This window comes from Dipodomys merriami, unplaced genomic scaffold (genome assembly GCF_024711535.1).
Source record: "Dipodomys merriami isolate MVZ:Mamm:240054 unplaced genomic scaffold, mDipMer1.0.p SCAF_3, whole genome shotgun sequence".
NCBI classification, from domain to species: Eukaryota; Metazoa; Chordata; class Mammalia; order Rodentia; family Heteromyidae; genus Dipodomys; species Dipodomys merriami.
The window spans coordinates 28,323,295-28,337,436 of NW_027204492.1; the positions used below are offsets into that span (position 1 = coordinate 28,323,295).

Consider the following 14,142-nt stretch of genomic DNA (forward strand, 5'->3'; position numbering starts at 1 on the left):
TAGAGAGGCAGAAAAAGCTTGGCAAAGGAAGACAGAAACAGCACAACAGCTATTTGCTTTTGTAAAGTAAATGTAATGACATTAGCATTAATGTGATAAACACATTTTTTATGACCAGCCTCTTCTTTTACTCCACTTGTGGTCAACAGTCACGCCAACTTTGTTCTACTATTGCAGAAACACGTTTTTCATATTCCCTCTTATTCTCCTGGTACAGCTGGGCGGCCTGGCTGTTTGCCGGACTATTCGGATTGGGTTCATCCAACAGAGACTATAGAGAAAAAAAATTTTAATGTCAGTATATCAGTGCAAAAAAAATGGTCAAAACAAACAGCTATTTTACCAGTGATAATATGTAATATATAATAGTTAAACTGCATGTCATTAGCATACTAACTATGTGACTTTAACTCCAAGTAGACTAGATACACACACACATACACACACACGTTTTCCAGTGGCTTGGGTATTAACGGTCTACTTTTATCTATAAAATAAGCTTTGGCTCAACAAGTTAGGACTTTCCAAAACAAAAGGTCACAGTCACAATAAGGAAAAATTCACCTGGATGGATGTTAAAATAGAAGACACATCATAAGTCGGACTCCAGCGGTTTTGCAGTATATCCAAACATATGCTACCATCAGCATAAACTAAAAGCACAGAAGTAGGTATGTTAAATGTAAGACTTCTAAGAATACAGTTAAGACAAAAATAACACTTTGCTTTCAAAATTTAAAGAAAATATTATTAGTTCACTGTGTTCCCACTGCTCTAGTGGATCAGTGTGATAAGATGATATCCAATGTGACTGGTATAAAACTAGAAAATATACTCATTCTGAAATGAGCCCTACTTTGCAGGAAAGCCTACTTCTCTTCTAATAGGGTCCCTTATCCATAGAATTATGGCAAGTTCATTCCACAAAATTTGTAAACTATGTCTCCTATCTGAAATAATAAAAGCACAGCATTCACCAGGTTTCATTCTTGGCATAAATATATAAAATATCTGATACTATAAACTATTTATAAAAGCAAGCCATTTTGAGCTTACTACTAGAAAAAAAGGCATGTTAGAATCCTGTAGACCTTACTCATTATCCTGACCATGTAAATGTAACCCCTCTGTACAATATTTTCACAATAATAAAAAAAAAAAAAGAATCCTCTAGACCTGTAGCACTTTCCTAACATATATATGCCTGGCCCTCAATAGAAGCTGATTCTTTCATAGGTGTAGAATGAGGCCAGAGAATTTTCTTTTTAAAAATGTTCCATGGCAAGTCTGATATACACAACTGTTTTTTTAAATACTAGTAAAGATAATTACACACTGACCTGGCCTAGCATTAAAAGAAAACCCCTAGCATTAAAAGAATGTGGCCTAGTGGCAGAGTGCTTGCCTAGTATGCATGAAGCCCCTAGGTTCAATTCCTCAGTACCACATAAGCAGAAAAGCCAGAAGTGGCACTGTGGCTCAGGTGATAGAGTGCTAGCTTTGAGCAAAAAGAAGCTCAGAGACAGTGCCCAGGCCTTGAGTTCAAGCCCCAGGACTGGCAAAAAAAAACAAAACAAAACCCCAAGCCACGTGCAGATGACTCATGCCTGTAATACTAGCTACTCAGAAGGCTAAGATCTGAGGGTAGTGGTTCAAAACCAGCCTTGGGCAGCAAAGTCCATGAGACTCTTCAATTAATCACAGAAAAAGCCAGAAATGAAACTGTGGCTCAACTGGGAGAGCCTTGAGCAAACAGAAGCTCAGAGACAGCACCCAGGCCCCAAGACTGAAAGGAAAAAAAAAGAAAACCCCAATTGCATCCTCATTTTTGTTTAATAAGTAAATGACAAAGATCACCAAACCCAGGAGGCTCTTAAGACTCCAATCAAGGGGAAAGTACCTTTCCTACTTCATTGCTAGGACTATAGCTCAAAATGGCAATAGAAGCTGGGCACTGGTGGTTCACGCCTGTAATCCTAGCTACTCAGGAGGCTGAGATTTGAGGATTGTGATTCAAAGCCATCCTGGGCTATAAAGTCCGGAGACTCTTATCTCCCATAAACCACTAGAAAACCGGAAGTGGTGCTGTGGCTCAAGCGGTAGAGTGTTCGCCTTGAGCTGAAGAGTGCAAGGACAGCACCCAGCCCAGAGTTCAAGCCCCACAACAGACCAAAAAAAAAAAAGATGGCAATAGATGAGTCAGTACCAATAAGTTCACATTTCAGGAAACAGAGCAAATACTTAACTACTACAGCTAAACAGGCAATGTGGTTCTCTGTATAGCACTATATCGTAACAGCTTAAAATACTATATTAAAACTGCGATACTTGCCATTGGGATGAAACATTTTAGAGACAAATCTGACAGTCGGTGGTTTATTCGGGTATTCTTCAGTGAATTCAATTGTAAGCTTAAATGTTCCTGAAGTTAGAAAAGAACAGGTTGAGAAATGTATTTATCACTGTTCAGTAGTGGTTTGGTTTGAATGTTCCATAAGGCTTTTTTTCCAAGTATTAAAATGCAATAGTGAAGAAAAAGTGTAGATAGGGTTAGAAATTCAGCTCTAGGAATGACTCTAAAGATGGACAAATATGTGTGTGTATACATATATACATATATATGTGTATATATATATACACACACAGCCAGTCTACAGGTCTGAACTCAGCCTGGGCACTGTCTCTGAGCTTCTTTTCCTTAAGGCTAGCACTCTATCACTTGAGCCACAGCACCACTTCCGGCTTTTTCTATTTATGTGGTACTCACTAATCAAACCCAGGGCTTCATGCATGCTAGGCAAGCACTCTACCACTAAGCCATATTCCTAGCCCAAGAAGGACAAATATTCCTAAGTCAAAGTTGATTTGTGCTTTGGTTTGCCATTATTCACCTCCAAACTTAAAAACTAGTATCACAAACTCAAAATTGTTCCGTGTAGGATGACTTTAGCCATTGTGCACTTCAAAAATGCCCTTATATAAAAATGACAAGGAACTGGGCCCCAAATTTGCTTTTGCCCTTTATAGGAATAAAAGACTTCTAAAGCATTATTTCAGTCAGTTGTCATCTTAAACTGCAGTAGTTTTCAACAGAGTAAAAGAGAAAAAAACAAAGGTTTCAAAACTAACGTTAGAAATAAAAATCCAAGTGGGGCACCAGTGGCTCACACCTGTAATCCTAGCTACTCAGGAGGCTGAGATCTGAGGATTGCGGTTCAAAGCCAGCCCGGGCAAGAAAATCTGTGAGACTCTTATCTCCAATAAACCACCAAAAAACCTGGAAGTAGGCTGTGGCTCAAGTGGTACAACACTAGCTTTGAGCTGAAGAGCTCAGGGACAGTGCCCAGGTCCAGAGTTCAAGCCCCACAATGGGAAGGAGGGAGGGAGGGAGGGAGGGAGGGAGAAAAATCCATAATTAAGTTTTCTTCCTTCCTTTTAAATTTTGTGCTGGCCCTGTGGCTTGAACTCAGGGCCTAGGTATTGTCCCTGAGCCTTTATGCTCAAGACTAGAGCTCTACCACTTAAACCACAACTCCACTTCCTGCATTTTTGGTAGTTAATTGGAGAGGAGTCTCATGGGCTTTCCTGACCAGGCTGGCTTTGAACTGTGATCCTTTTATCCTTAATGTCCTGAGTAGCTTAGGATTACAGGTGTGAGCCACCTGTGCATGGCTCAAGTTATTTTTAAGATAGGAGTAAGTATAAAAATTGTTCACTGGTTCACTTTCATAAAATAGTGACTAATGAAAACACTATTAAATCAACTTAGTCATATTAAGGGAGGGAAATCATAGAAATGACTTAAAAATCACATTTGGTTATACTGTATTAATAGAGGCCACAAAATTATCTTTCTAATGAGATCTGTTTAGGATAGTGCTACTGAAATTATTCTCCTTCAACATGGATCAACCTAAGGGGGCAGGAGACCTGAAAGCACAGCAGGTAATAGACAATCTGCATTTTACTCAAGAGTTATAGGATGTTGTTATCTGAGGGCAATCTTGCCTTTCAAAATGTTTTAAATTGTCAAATAAATCAAAAATACAATTGGGAGACTTTTTCCCCCTCACTGAGAAATTAAGTAAATGAGATGAAATCAGTTGCTATCTGATATAAGGCAATCCACATTCTATTTCCCTGGTGCATTTAATACATTACTCATTGTAATACAACAGACCATCCTTCAGCTAGAGTATAATTTATTACTAATGCAGAGTTGGTGATTTAGTTCTGCCTTGCTCCCGTGAAGAGGTTTATTACTGGGGAAGAAAAGAAGAATACCATCATTCTTCAATGTCTACATCTGTTATGTAACAATACCAAAGTATGTTTACTACAACCACTCACAGGAAGGAACTCACTGTAAGTGGCCCTTGGTATGAGTATGTGTTACAAAATTTGAGAATGACTTTAAAAGGTCATATCACAGTGGGGTATAGGGGGAGTTTCTGTGCTATGATAAAGCACCTGCTTAGCTGTGGGAGGTCCTGGATTCCATTCTCAGCACCACAAAATATGCCAACACATAGAGGCATGTTGTATTTCCCAAGAGTATGGAATGGTGGAACACAGTAGCATACACCTGTAATCCTATCTACTCAGGAGGCTGAGATGTGGGGATTGCAGTTCAAAGTCAGCCCAAGCAGGAATGTCTGTAAGAGTCTTATCTCCAAAAGAAAAAAAACTCAAAATGCTAGATGTGGCACTGTCGGTCAAGTGATCAAAGCGTCAAAAAAAAAAAAAAAAAAAAAAACTCAGAAAATGCTAGATGTGGCACTGTCGGTCAAGTGATCAAAGCATTAGCCTTGAGCAAAAGTAGTTCAGGGACAGTGCTCCACCCAAGCCTTCAGTTCAAGCCTGGAGAACACCAAATATACTTCACCTTTATTACCATCTAAATCTTCCTGGTTTTTGAGGAAGAATGTGCAGTTCTTCCTTTCAAAGTTATTCACTTTATACTATGCAAGAAAGTAGGAATGGTAGACAGTTGAACACTTGGAAGCTTCCTTATGTATCTCAAATGTGTATATATAATGGGATCAATGCTGAAATCTTACTAAATTACAGGTAAGGGATTAAACGCCAAGTAATTGCTCTAAAATTGGACAGGTTTAATAGCTCTTACAGAGTTGAAGGCATGGCTCAGTGGTAGGGCACCTGCCTAGAAAGTGCCAAGGGCCTGAGTTTAAACCCCAGTAGTGTCCCCCCAAAACAGACTACAGAGATCTTTTAACCCCACCATTATTAAATATGGTATCTAAAGGTGGTGAAGTACTACATAAGGAAGCATAAACAAGACTAGAGCAGAGTTGGCAAGAGCAAAATCTTTGCAGTCAGATCTGGGTTGAAATCCTTACTCTGGTTACTGGCTGGTAAACCTGAGGTGAAGGGAAAAAAGCACTCAATCTGACTAAAACCTCAAGTTCTTCAAGTAAAACTAGGTTAAAATAGTAAAAAAAAAAAAAAAAAAAAGAGCTCACTGCCAGTGGCTCATGCCTGTAATCTTAGCTCTTAGGAAGCTAAATTCTGAGGATTACAGTTCAAAGCCAGCCGGGGCAGGAAAAAAAATCTGAAAAATATCTCCCCTTAAGCACAAAATGCCAGAAGTGGAGCTGTGGCTCAAGTGGTAGAGTGCTAGCCTTGAGTACAAAGATGTTCAGGGACAGCCCTGAGTTCAAGCCCCACGACGAACTCCCCACCCCCGCAAAGAAAAAGCATTTAAATAGCTTTTACTATCTTGAAAAGTAAAGCAGGTAAAGACCCAAATCTTATTCAATAAATACACTAAAAAGGTATTCTATACTTTCAGACACATAAATCAGGACCTCAACAGAACACTCAATGCAATTTTGGAGAGCTAAACAAATATTAAGATCATTAAAATCATAGACTATACACAATCTCAGACTAGAGCTTACACTCAGAATATTTAAGAGGCTAGGTTCTAGAATAACTCCCAAGTTTAAGCCTCACAATTATTATACATCATCTCTATTGATTTTATTCATCTTCCTAAGGAGGCCCAAACATAAGGAAAACGGATCCATCTGTATACATACTGGAGACCAAGAAAATTATGCGTCAAATGGCTCATACATGGCAATAAGAACTGATATGGTTAAACTAAAGAATATATGTGCTGGGCGCTGCCTGTGGCTCATACCTGTAATACTAGCTACTCAGGAAGCTGAAATCTGAGGATTACAGTTCAAAGCTAGCCCAGGCAGAAAAGTCTCTGAAACTCTTGTCTCCAATTAACCACTCAAAAACCAGAAGTGGCGTGTGGCTCAAGTGCTAGAGAACTAGCCTTTAGTACAAAGAGGCTCAGGAACAGTGCCTAGACCTTGAGTTCAAGCCTCACAATCTAAATAAACAAATAAAAACATATACTCTGGGCTGAGGGCATAGCTTAAGAGGTAGGGCACTTGACTAGCAAACATGAGTCTGAGTTCAATCCTTAGTATTGAAAACTAAGTGTGTGGGGGCTGGGAATGTGGCCTCGTGGTAGAATGCTTGCCTAGTATACATGAAGCCCTGGGTTTGATTCCTCAGTACCACACAAAAAAGCTGGGAATAGTGCTGTGGCTCAAGTGGTAGAGTGCTAACCTTGAGCTCAGGAACAGAGAGCCCAGGCCCTGAGTTCAAAGCCCCAGGACCGGAAAAAAAAAAAAAGAAAGGAAAAAAAAAGTACATGTTCTTGGAAGTGGTGCTGTGGCTCAAGCGGTAGAGCACTGGGACAGTGCCCAAGCCCAGAGTTCAAGCCCCACGACCTACCAAAAAAAAAAAAAAAAAAGTGCATGTTCTGCCAAAAGATAGAAAAATACAAATTTTTGAAAATACTTATTCAAAAAGTCCCTCAGCAGGTGTTTTTCTGCCATTTGACTACTTTGTGACTGCTGAAAAGAAAGCAAACTACTTGTACTCAAAAATAAATTTGATGACTGAAAATTCTAAGTCTTAAGATAATGCCTCAAACTTTCCATCATAGGATTTAATTATTTTGAGAACACCCTCAGTGAATTTTTTTTTGGGGGGGTCCAGTCGTGGGGCCTGAACTCTGGGCCTGGGCGCTGTCCCTCAGCTCTTCAGCTCAAGGCTAGCGCTCTACCACTTGAGCCACAGCGCCACTTCCGGCTTTTTTCTTTTTGCTTATGTGGTGCTGAGGAATCAAACCCAGGGCCTCGAGCATGCAAGGCAAGCGCTCTACCACTGACCCACCTTCCCAGCCCCACCCTCAGTGAATTTTAAGGGATTCGTTTTAACAAGAAAAGATTTACATCCTCAAGAAGTCTACCTTTATGAAAAGCAAGCAACAGTACATTCCCCTGATTATTAACAATTTTAGATATAAATTCCATAACCTTTGTAATTACCACACATTATTTTAATGAAGTATAAACTGTCCAGAAAATTCCTCTGATTTCAAGTGTGTGAAGTCAAATCAAATTACCTTTACAAATCCCTTTTCTTCAGGGAAAGAGAGAGCAATAGAAAGAGTTATTCTCATTAAAACATAACATAACCTGACTCATGTAATTGTAATCCCTTTGTGTATCACCTTTAAAATAACAATGAAGTATATTAAAATAAAAGTAGGACATCTACAACATTTTAACAAATAACATTACTATAAAAATCACTTATTTTTCAAACTAAGTTGTGAGAAGAATGGCCAAAAAAAGAACATACACATGTGAATTGTCATAGTGAAACCTCCGGTACAATTAATATATAGTTAAAAAGATCCTTTTCTTAATATTCTTCTCTTTAATTGGGGCCTAGCAATTACAGAAACAAAGGAAGCTTGGAGCCAGGTGCCAGTGGCTCATGCCTATAATCCTAGCTACTCAGGAGGCTGAGATCTTAGAAGTGCAGTTCAAAGCCAGCTCTGGCAGAAAATTCTGTGAGACTCTTATCTCCAATTAATCACAAAAAGCTGGAAGTGGAGCTGTGTGGCTCAAGTGGTAGAGCACTAACCTTGAGCAAAAAGCACAGGGACAATGCCCAGGCAGAGTTCAAGCCTCAGGACTGGAAAAAAAAATCTCAAGGACAGCGCTCTGGCCCCAAGTGCAAGCTCCAGGACCACCATACATACACACATACAAAATTTTTTTTAAAAAGGTGGGAGTCAGTGACTCAAGCCTGTAATCCTAGCTACTTAGGAGTTTGTGTGATTTGAAGCCAGCTTAGGCAGGGAAGTCCATGAGACTCTTATCTTCAGTTAACCACCAAAAACCCAGAAGTGGAGCTGTGGCTCAAGTGACAGGGACAGTACCCAGGCTGTAAATTCAAGCCCTAGAACCAGCACACATTCAAATGGTCAAATCTATTTTTGTAGCCCCAATAGGAGTCCTAGACACCTGAGGAAGCACCCATGGCTAACAAAAGACAATTTAATAACATGAACCAAATAAGAGTACTGTCATTTGGCCTAATGCCTTTCAGTAATGCCAAGATGGAGATATTCACCATAAAAAATAGAGCCAGTTATGTCAAAGGGGACATGTCCAGGCAGATAATGGATTCCATAAGCACCTTTTCAATTCATACCACTTAAATCAAGAGAAGCACCCTTGAAATTTTAAGTAGCCAACCTCCAGTAAAGTGATGTGCTATTAATAATGCTGTGCCTAACATAAAACAGTCCAAGTAAAATAAGAAAAAAAAGAAGCCAGTGAAAACAAAAGCTTATTGGAACTAAAGCAAATACAATTAATCTGCACATAAAGCTCAGGTACAAAAAATTCACCCCAATGGAATGGAGAAAAAGTTAAGCCTAGGTATTTCCTGCTACAGGTCCAATTTAATGGTTAACAGCACCAAAGCAATCACTTTCCTGTCATTTCTTGCAGCAATGAAAAGCAGTGATAATCTAGCCAGGAGGTAAAGCAGAAAGGAAGCTAAAAGTACTGGGCTAACTGACCACAGTTTGCTAAGAAAATCTGAGTACCTGAGACGAATTATAGATCTTGACTTACCTCACAGCATTTTGGGGACTGGAACCACCAAAAAGCAATCCAACTCAGCAACATTAAGTATATAGTAAGTAGTCTGTAGAAATGTTTTTTTACCTTCAAACTGGTGTATGTATGTGAGTGTGTGTGTGTGTCTGTGTGCATGTGTGTGCATCCAAAATGCTATACCAAAGAAAGATAAATAATTGAGAAAAAATTCAGGTTTTCTTTTTAACTAGTTCAAATTTAAAGAATTTCATAAACTCACTTTTTAAACCTTCTTAATGTACCAAACTTTCAAGAGACAGTAGCTAAACACACACAAAATTGAGTGGATGCAAAATTCAATTGTCTATGTCAATTTTCTTGTGACATTTCTATGAAACTGGGAAGGGTATGTGAGGGAAAGAGTTAGGTGAAGGGGACACAGTATGTGTTCTATTTGCGGAAACTGAACATAAACCTGTGAAGTTTTGAGATAAATTCAAAACAAAGTTTAAAAACTCTTTAAAAAGAGCAACTGAGGGGTGGGAATGTGGCTTAGTGGTAGAGTGCTTGCCTCAAGCATGCCTGAAGCCCTGGGTTTGTTTCCTCAGTACCACATAAACAGAAAAGGCCAGAAGTGGCACTGTGTGGATCAGGGTGCTAACCCTGAGAAAAAGAAGCTCAGGAACAGTGTCTAGGCCCTGAGTTCAAGCCCTAGGACTGGAAAAAAAAGAGCAACTGAGATTATGTGCTTTAAAAAGTTAAGCCAGCCACACACCAGTGTGGCTGTAGCCAGTAATCCTAGCTCCTCAGGAGGTTGAGATGTGAGTGAGGACTGATTGTGGTTTGAAGCCAGCCCAGGCCGAAAGTTTTTGAGATTCTTATATCCAATTAAACACACATACACACACACAAAGCCAGAAGTGGAGCTATGGCTCAAGTGGCAGAATGCTAGCTTTGAGGTTTTAAAAAGGTCAGGGCTCACAGCCCCAATTTCAAGCTTCAGGGCTGGCGCCAAAAAAGAACAAAATGCAACAAAATTACAGCCAGTGTTTACAGCTAAGAACATCTGGGAGAAATGAGGTTGACAGGCAGGCAATGTCTGATTATAGAAAGCAGTTAGTTGTGTGTATGGGACTTCCACAGGCACTAAGCACTGAACACTCCCACACACCCACACACTAAGGCACCTGCTGACCACTTCCTGCCCTTGGGATAGAATTCTGAAGCAGATGGTCCCTGGGATCCTTCTTTCAGCAACTGGTTAGTTTCACACTAAGTCAGAATCACAGTGGGGGGGGGGGGTGAATGTAGCAAAATCCCAGCCCCAAACCTCAAAACCCCTTAGAACCAGTTTGGAACAGTCCTGTTTTTCCAATAGTGTCTGCCTTTACCAGAGTATGTTAAAAACTAAGTGAAAGGCAGAAAAAAAACAAGATGAAGAAAAACAAAAGGTCTATTTTCTAGTCAGTAGACAACATCTAGAGAAACCTGCCACACACTGGACTTCCACTCAAGCTTTTGGAAGGCAGAGGCTAAGGCACAGCAGGTTTCTAAGCAGGAAGGTGCTTGCAGGGTGATTCGGGATCCCCACCCCTTCCCCATATGATCAAGAGTCCTGAAAGCAGGGTAAAGAAACTCTTACCATCTTCAAATGGAGTCCCTTCAGGCCTGCAACATAGAGAAAAATCAAGTCAGTTCTCGCTTGGGCTAGGGGGGGCTCCCCTCGCCTCACTTCACCTTTTAGGAGATGGCTGGCTACTCTCAGGGTGCCATCCCGTATCCCCCTGATCAAGTGTCGCTACGCAGGGCCAAGCTACTAAGTCCAGTTATGGCGGGGAGGGGGGGAGTCCTAGAAACACAGCACAGGCCACCACCCCACCCACCAGCACTACTCCCCTACCCCGCCCCCCTCGAACCCCCAAATGATTTCCCCTGGCAGCGGGAACTGAGCTAAATCGAGGCATAGGCTCCGGGGAAGCGCCTAGGCCCAGCCAAACCCAAACAATTTTTCCCCCGTTCACCCTAAGTCTGCGCTCAGGGCCTGCCCGGGGATACCATGCGAGACGCCTGGTGACCCCCATTTCTAGGTAAGAGCCCGGAACGCAGACTCACCCAAAAATGACCGCGTTCCAGACCATTATGTTGTTCTCAGAAGGAGCACCGCTCACTCCAGCTGGAGGATCTTCTTGCAACCTTCAGAGAGACAGACAACGATCGCCCCCCAAGTCGCCTCAGTTCTCAGCTGGTCTACCCCAACCCACACTCCGCCTCTCCCGGACCCGCCCTGCACCCCTGCACGCAGCCCCCCGCCTCCAGTGTCCCTGCCTGTTTTACCTTTTGAAGTCTCTCATAAGACGGCGCCGGGCCGGGGTAGACATATCTCTTGTCCGGTCAGATGTGGAACATCCACCGAGAGATCGCGACTCGGAGGAAGCAGCCCCAGCCGGAGTCGGAGCAGGAGCTTGAGGTAGTGCGGCAGCGCCCAGCGGAACCGCACTGCCTCGCCGAAGCCTAGGGTCGGTCTGGCGCCGGCTAAGCACCACCCCCGAGTAGACGGGGGCTGAACCAAACTGAAAGGAAAGGGAGGGGTGTGTGAAACGCCTCTCTCCGGACAGGCCGTACCAACACCAAGGCGGGGGGGGGGCATAAGTTGCTTATGTCATTAAATTCTAGCAAAGGAGGCTGGGAGTCGCGCTGGGGATGGTCCAGGGGTGACCAATAAGCCTGAGAAAAGGGAAAGCCTCTAATTTACAAGAAATTAGCGAGGGAAAAGGCTCCTTTTGCACTCGGCAATACTAACAGGAACCCTGGGAACTTTCCCGCTCCCCCTCCTTTTCCTTTTTTTTTTTTTTTTTTTTTTTTTTTTTGGTGTGTGTGTGTGTCTGTGTGTCTGTGTGTCTGTGTGTCTGTATGTGTCTCTGTATATGTTTGTGTGTGAGAGAGACAAGAAAGACAGAGCTAGTAGGAGAGACAGAGATAGAAATTGAGAGACAGACTTGTTTTTGGAGGGAGGAATTTGTTCAGGCAGGCTGGCCTCAAACTCACCATCTTCCTGCTGGGATGACAGGTGTGCACCACCACACCCAGCTATTCTTCTTTCTTTTTCCTTTGAAGACCAGATTATTTTTTATTAAAATGGGGTGACAGACGGAAGGGAAAAAGAGAAGGTTGGAAGTAAAAGTGAATAGAAGAAGGAGTGGGTCTAACCAAACCTGTTTTCCAACAGCAGGAACTCTGTTGGAATGGGAGTGTGTGTGTGAGAGAGAAAGTGGCTAAAACTATGTAAAAGCCAAAAAGGAAATAAGCCTTGACTATGAAAGAGGCTCTGGGTCCCTTTCCCATGAAATGAATGTGAGGATTTCCATTGCAACATTTAGGCCAGTAATCACCCCAAAAATGGAATAAAATGGTGTTGGGTGTCCTGGGGGAGACAATAACAGCTTCATGCAAACAGAATAATTAAAAAAAATCTCTAGGCACTCACAATTTGACTCTGGAACCACATTTCCCTTTGGCAGTTCAACAAGCCAAGTGGCTCCAAAGAGTTCAAGGTATGAGAGTATCCAACTGCACACAATTGGAAGGACAGTAGATCAAGTAAAAGTAAGATGCACGTGGAAAAGTTGAAATTGCAGGAAAAGTCACGATTAGTACGTGGATCTGCAAAAGCAATAACAGTTTGAAAGAAATAATCTTCAAGACCAAGCAAAAATAACCTACCAGGTAGGCAAAATATGCATTTAAAAATTGCAGAAATTATAAGAAATGTAGGTTTGACTGAAGTCCTGGAGAGTCTTCAATGCCAAGCTAATGGATTCCTTCGAAAGCATTTCAGCAGAGAAGTAACATCATGAGAACAACATTAACCAGAGATTGCTCCTAGGAGAAAGGCTAGGAGATTCTGACTCCATTCTGTGTGACAGATACTACACTGGGCAATGCCAGAAAAGTAGGGGAAGGGGCGAATGAGGAAGACTTGGCAACCCATTGAACATGGGGAAAAGAGAATGAAAGGAGTTAGCAATGAGTGGAGCTCTAAGCCCTAAGGTAAATGGGGATTTGAAATTAAGGGATAGAAGCGGGGCGCTACTGGGTCACACTAGCTACTCAGGAGGCTGAGATCTGAGGATCGAGGTCCATAAGCCAGTCAGGACAAGATAGTCTTTGAGACTAATTAACCACCAGAAAACTGGTAGTGGAGCTGTGGCTCAAAGTGATAGAGCGCTAACCTTGAGCAAAAGTGCTCAGGGACAGCACCCAGATCTGGAGTTAAAGCCCCACAACTGACCAAAAAAAAAAAAAAAAAAAAGAAATTAGGGGACAGAGTGTGATGGGAAACTTTGAGAAACATTGTATGTGTGTCTCTGTATGTATGTGTGTGTGTGCCAGTACTGGTGCTGGAACTTAGGGCTTGGGTGCTAGCACTCTACCACTTGAAAAGTCTCATAGACTTTTCCTGCCCGACTGGCTTTGAACTGCAATCCACAAATTTCAGTCTCTCTCAGCCTCCTGATAGCTCTGATTACAGACAAGAAACAATTTTAAGTGGGGCCAGGTTGTGGCTCATGCCTGTAATCATAGCTACTTAGGAGGCTGAGGACTGAGGATGATGGTTTGAAACCAGCCTAGGTAGAAAGGTCTGTGAGATTCTTATCTCCAATTAAGTACCCTAAAAAATAAATAAAATAAGCCAGAAGTGGAGGTGTGACTCAAGTGGTAGAGTACTAGCCTTGAGCAAAAATGTTTAGACAGCACCCAAGTCCTGTGTTCAAGCCTCCAGGATCAGAACCAAAAAAATTTTTGTGATACTTCCTGAGCTGATGGTACAGATAAGACATCTACTTGAATGAAGATGTTTAGCAGTCTTCAGATATGCATGAATTTATGTACACTGGAGGCAGGAATTTGTTTACACCTATTGTTGCCTAGCAACCAGTAGTTTTATGGCCAATGATTTATATCTTGCATTAACTCCCACATATCAGTTCAATCTCCCTAATAACATTAAATTATGTCTATGGTGAGATGAGGGAAACAAAAAGATATTTTAAAAAGCTTTTTCTTCGCATCTAGAAACTTGTCATCTACTAAGTAGACAGGTGAAATTAGCAAAAACAGGACCTGTAAAAGCAAATGCCATGGTTCTCTTATCATCACTTAAATTAGCAGAAGTTGTAGAGAAAGTCCTGTTCTGTGC

At 41.7% G+C, this 14,142-nt stretch overlaps 1 protein-coding gene across 1 annotated transcript; it reads right to left on the minus strand.

Moving 5' to 3' along the window:
• Positions 1–52: 52 nt before the first annotated feature.
• On the minus strand, positions 53–11,482 carry Ube2a (ubiquitin conjugating enzyme E2 A). The gene is made up of 6 exons (XM_070039829.1): positions 11,280–11,482; positions 11,058–11,138; positions 10,588–10,613; positions 2,333–2,422; positions 565–653; positions 53–271 (listed from the first exon to the last, which is right to left on the minus strand). The coding sequence occupies exons 1-6, from the start codon at positions 11,321–11,323 to the stop codon at positions 143–145; spliced, it is 459 nt and encodes a 152-aa protein (XP_069895930.1). The 5' UTR covers positions 11,324–11,482; the 3' UTR covers positions 53–142.
• Between the last annotated feature and the right edge of the window lie 2,660 nt (positions 11,483–14,142).

What these genes read in the sequence shown, in the direction of transcription:
- Ube2a (XM_070039829.1), bottom strand. Translation starts at nt 11,323, where the DNA reads ATGTCTACCCCGGCCCGGCGCCGTCTTATGAGAGACTTCAAAAG. An exon ending in AGGGACTCCATTTGAAGATG is followed by an intron (nt 2,423 to 10,587) that starts GTAAGAGTTTCT and finishes TTCTAACTTCAG; the next exon opens with GAACATTTAAGCTTACAATT. An exon ending in TAAAATGTTTCATCCCAATG is followed by an intron (nt 654 to 2,332) that starts GCAAGTATCGCA and finishes CTGTGCTTTTAG; the next exon opens with TTTATGCTGATGGTAGCATA.